Source organism: Nasonia vitripennis (genome assembly GCF_009193385.2).
Source record: "Nasonia vitripennis strain AsymCx chromosome 4 unlocalized genomic scaffold, Nvit_psr_1.1 chr4_random0007, whole genome shotgun sequence".
Classification (NCBI taxonomy): Eukaryota; Metazoa; Arthropoda; class Insecta; order Hymenoptera; family Pteromalidae; genus Nasonia; species Nasonia vitripennis.
In genome coordinates this window covers 3,755,493-3,760,288 of record NW_022279643.1, presented here as the reverse complement: position 1 = coordinate 3,760,288, position 4,796 = coordinate 3,755,493, and the positions used below count along the sequence as shown (strand labels likewise).

The following is a 4,796-nucleotide window of genomic DNA, read 5'->3' as shown; positions in this document are numbered from 1 at the left end:
TTCGTGACTTTTCCCATTTTTTGAAGGCTTGGTTTCTCATATCTTTAATATTTTGACACTCCGAGTCCCACCAGGAAACTGGGTTCCTGTGAATTCTCGGGTTTACAATTTTCTTTTGAGGTGTATTTTGCATGATAGCGTTCGAGACAGTTTCAACAAAAAATTCGTATTTTTTCATGGGACTTAGAGAGTCAAAATTCGCCGAGAAAAAAGAGAGATAATTTGATTGAAGATCATTGTCTACATTAACCCAATTAGTGCGAAGCGACCTGATTTTAAGAGATTTTTGAAGGTAAATCGATTTTTGGGTGTTTAGCAATACATAAATCGGGTAATGGTCGGAGCCTAAAGTGTCGCTATGAGCCTGAGTTTCGATGCGATCTATTAACGAGATACTGGAAATAATAAGGTCGATGTTTGATGAAGAGGTAGTATCGATATGTGTGAGCGTGTCAGTGTTGTGAATGTAAAAATTAGAATTTTTTATAAATTGAAGGAGATTTTTACCATTAGTATCTGTTTTTTTACAATTCCAAATGTGGTGATGAGAATTGAAATCTCCCATTAAAACATTGTTCTGATTTGGATCAAAATTTGCAAAAAGTGTTTCCCAGTTCTCAAGGCTTAAGGCGACACCAGGGGCTCTATAGCATGCATACAAGTTGAAAGTCGGAGAGGTGTTTGTGATACGGACACCACAAAATTCGACCGATTCATTTGGAATAATTAGATTATCGATTTCTTTATACGCAATGTTTTTTCGTATGAGGAGAAGGAGACCTCCCCCTGAGGATCTTACCCTATCCTTTCGAAACGTAACAAATCCTGGAAATTGGAAATTGGTACACTTGTTGTTTAACCAGCTCTCGACGCACACAAGAATGTCAATATCTTTAAGGAGATCAGGAAGTTCTTCTTTTCGGAGGGAAATACTTCTGGCGTTCCAAAAGACAATCTTGAGATTGAAGTTAGTTAGTGAAGTTTGCGTTGAACTATCCATTTTTAGGCTGCAAAGCGTGCTCTGAATCGTCGTTGGATTCCTCAGATGCAGAAGTGGAATCATTCAAAATTTTCTTTTTAATCCTTGTGATTCTTGATTTCAAGGTTCTGCTGTTGGAATGTCCATAGGCATCATCCAACATCAAAATAAGGCCATTGGTGTTTTCGGTATATGTTTTTGCAATTTCTAAAATATTTGAGTTGCCGTATGTAGAAAGAAGGAAGTCTTTGAATTTATCTAAGTCGATAGGATAAGCATTTGAATTTTGGGAGGTATACATCTTAGCAGATTCTAGTTGAGCGTCGATTTCCGAGATGGAGCACAGTTTCTTATCTTGTTGTTGCCTGCGCTTATGAGTTATTGGTAAATTCGTTTTGGGTTGTTTCGTTTGTTGTTCTGTACTGCTTGCTTGAGAAGATACACTTAAAGGGCGTTTGAAGCCTGAGTTCAATTGCTTAGTGGGCATTTGTTCCAAGGAGAGAGGTTGCGAAGTTAGTTTATCTGTGGGTTCTGGGTTGAGGACAGGAGTAGGACTTAATTGGTCTTGTGATGACGGTGCTTCGGAGTTAATATCCGATAGAATAGATTGGTCAGAGAAAGGAGGAGCAGAGTTAGGATCGGCTTGATTTTCTGTGGTTGCATCTAAATTTTGATATTGGTTTAGATTGTGACAGTGTTTGGCTAAATGCCCCTCTTCTTTGCATAAGAAACAATTAAGCTTGTCGCTCGAGAGATATATCCAGTATGTGGTGTCGTCAAAATTGATTTGTATTGAATCTGGAATCTTGGAGACGTCGTCCGTATGAATGTACATTTGCCGACGAAAACTCATAATGTGCGAGTAGTTTGGTTCGTTAATACCAGCCCTGAGAAAAGATATCTGTGAAACGGGCTTGATTTCGTATTCTAGTAGCTTATTCATAAGTACTGAGTGCGGTATGATAGGACATACGTTAGAAATGATGATTCTCTTGGATTTTGAAACAAGCGGTCTCAATGTGAGAGAATGAGGGCCGATGTGTATTGGCGTGTCTTTGGCCGTGACTTTGTCAGCGAGCTCACGGGTACTAAGATATAAACAGACTCGGCCTTGGGAAATTCTTGAGGCGAATCGTATATTTTCGGGACCAACAAGGCCGCCAATGGCGAGAACATAATCTTTGATTTGTAATCCTTCTACAGAGTCAGTGATGATGGCTTGCTCCTTTTTAGGAAACATTGATTGTTCAGTAACTTGAGAGTACGATAACAAGGATTTGCTTTTCATGGAGTCATTTGGTTTATGTGGGGAACTCTGAGTTGCAAGAGCACCCCCGTTGTCGGAAGAGCTCATTGCTGTGGTAAGAAAGTTTTGCACTTTAAGGCACTAAAAGTGCCGAAGCACAACTTTGTTTAACTTCACTGTAACCGAGCACACTATCACAAGCGGCGGAATGTTGACTGATTTAAGCTCTGACGCCCGAGAATATAAACACGTCCTACCTTGACGGCGGCTCAGACCCGACTCGACTGCTCTATGTGTTCACGTGTATCGCAAGACGTAATCTACAGATTTGGTCCGGATGGAAGGGATGCTGCGAATAATATGTGCGAAGATATGATCTGGTTTTTAAGGATATTTGTTTGTGAATGAAAAATGACGACTACTCTATGTGTTCACGCATATCACAAAACGTAATCTGGAGATTTTATTTGGAAGAAAGGGATGCTGCGAATAATCATCTGTGCAAATATCATCTGGCTTATTAAAGATATCTGTTTGTGAATAAAAAATTACATCTGCTCTATGTCTTTACGCTTATCACAAGACGTAATCTGCAGATTTGGTCCAGATAATGGGGATGCTGCAAATAATCATTTGTGCAGATATGATTTGGTGTCTTAAAAATATCCGTTTGTGAATGTAAAATGTCGACTGCTCTATGTGTTCACGTGTATCGCAAGACGTAATCTACAGATTTGGTCCGGATGGAAGGGATGCTGCCAATAATATGTGCGAAGATATGATCTGGTTTTTTAAGGATATTTGTTTGTGAATGAAAAATGACGACTACTCTATGTGTTCACGCATATCTCAAAACGTAATCTGGAGATTTGATTTGGATGAAAGGGATGCTGCGAATAATCATCTGTGCAAATATCATCTGGCTTATTAAAGATATCTGTTTGTGAATAAAAAATTACGACTGCTCTATGTATTCACGCATAACACGAGACGTAATCTGCAGATTTGGTCCAGATAAACGTGATGCTGCAAATAATCATTTGTGCAGATATGATTTGGTGTTCTAAAAGTAGCTGTTCGGGAATGAGAAAAGGCAACTGCATTATGTATATGGTCCGGATGGAAGGGATGCTGCGAATAATATCTGTGTAGAAATCTTGGCAGAAGGCTCATCTTCCTCGATAAGCTGATATCCATCGATCATGTAATGACCCCACGGTAGAGTATTTGTCTGAGCGGGGATCATGTACCGCTTATCGTCATGTGGGCAATCTTCTACTCCTTCTCAGTCCTGATGACGTGGAGGCGACTGCGTATGTTCTTCTGCTGTCTGGTGATTGTTGCCTTGTCTCGAAGACAATGGATGTAGTCGTCAAACTCGATGGTCGTCTTGACGACTGACGACTTCACACCCTTTGCCTTCTTAATAGGTTGCTGACCTTGTACCTTGGCCGAGTACATCTTGCTACGGAGGCCGACAAACTCCGTCATGATATTGCCGTTACACTCATCCTTCATGAGTTCGACTTTCTTCTTGTTGACTCGAGGGATGTTATTTATTGATAACTGATTATCAGCAGGGTAATCAGAATTGTCGAACTCATGAAGGTCAGTCTTCATACAACGTACATATCTACATCGCTGACCTCGTAGATGAGACTGGCTGTGTCCGTGTAGAGCAACTTAGCGTTGTCTCCCACTCGCTCCTGCATGTATTCGTAGTGGAAACGGTAAACAAGGCTCTTTGACAAGTCCAACACTGCCAATCCAATGTAGATGGGCTTGCGGACAGAGATCTCAGCGCGGACAAGGTGTACAGCCACGAAATCCTCGTTGAAAATCGCACAGCTGTGGAAGTTGGGCTGAGCAATGTATGCCTCACAGCCATAGCGACCTTCCCACTTGTTTACCAGCTTCACGCCGACACTCTTTCGCTCAGTCTCCATGGTATTACCATACACTGCGTTGTTAAAGAGTTTGAAGAGCATCTTCTCAAACTCATTCTTCGTATTCTTTCTCATCTCGCTGTTTAAGTCAATGTATGGCTTTAACCATGGCTTCTGGTTGAATTGGAGAGTACGGTGGATATGCTTTAATTGAAGACCGTATTTGAGAGCTTGTTTGAGAGCGACGTAATGTAGGACATAGCGCTCCTTGTTGTTCAGAGTGGTTAGCAGCTTCTCTTGGTTTGATCCTGGTTGTGATACATGTTCTAGACAGAGTAGAAGGTCTTTGTGAGCATCATGAAGACTTTCTGGATACTCAAGGTCTACTTACAAGATGTATCCTACTGGAGCATCGTCAGCGACGTTCAAGAAGTCGTTCATTATTTCTTCTTCTGAATATCATTATTTCAATGTGATCTTAGCATCCGTATACGTTGTTAACATCATAATACATCAAGTACTTTGACTCTACATCCTCATCGTATCAAGTCTCCATATACCTGTTGTTGGCCTTGGCATGCCTATTACAGATTTGGCTAATACCACCCCGGATGCCTCGCTCGACGAAGAGCAGCATATCAATATCAGTCAATAGCTGAAGCTTGATGCCAGTATACTTCAGCAT

At 40.9% G+C, this 4,796-nt stretch overlaps 1 protein-coding gene across 1 annotated transcript; it reads right to left on the bottom strand.

Annotated features, from left to right (window-relative positions):
- Positions 1-3,500: 3,500 nt before the first annotated feature.
- On the bottom strand, positions 3,501-4,796 carry LOC100118481. Its single transcript, XM_008210983.1, has 3 exons — positions 4,715-4,796; positions 3,848-4,437; positions 3,501-3,791 (listed from the first exon to the last, which is right to left on the bottom strand). The coding sequence occupies exons 1-3, from the start codon at positions 4,794-4,796 to the stop codon at positions 3,501-3,503; spliced, it is 963 nt and encodes a 320-aa protein (XP_008209205.1).

What these genes read in the sequence shown, in the direction of transcription:
- LOC100118481 (XM_008210983.1), bottom strand. Translation starts at nt 4,796, where the DNA reads ATGCTGAAGTATACTGGCATCAAGCTTCAGCTATTGACTGATATTGAT. An exon ending in CGAGCGAGGCATCCGGGGTG is followed by an intron (nt 4,438 to 4,714) that starts GTATTAGCCAAA and finishes TACTCTGTCTAG; the next exon opens with AACATGTATCACAACCAGGA. An exon ending in GCGATGTAGATATGTACGTT is followed by an intron (nt 3,792 to 3,847) that starts GTATGAAGACTG and finishes GCTGATAATCAG; the next exon opens with TTATCAATAAATAACATCCC.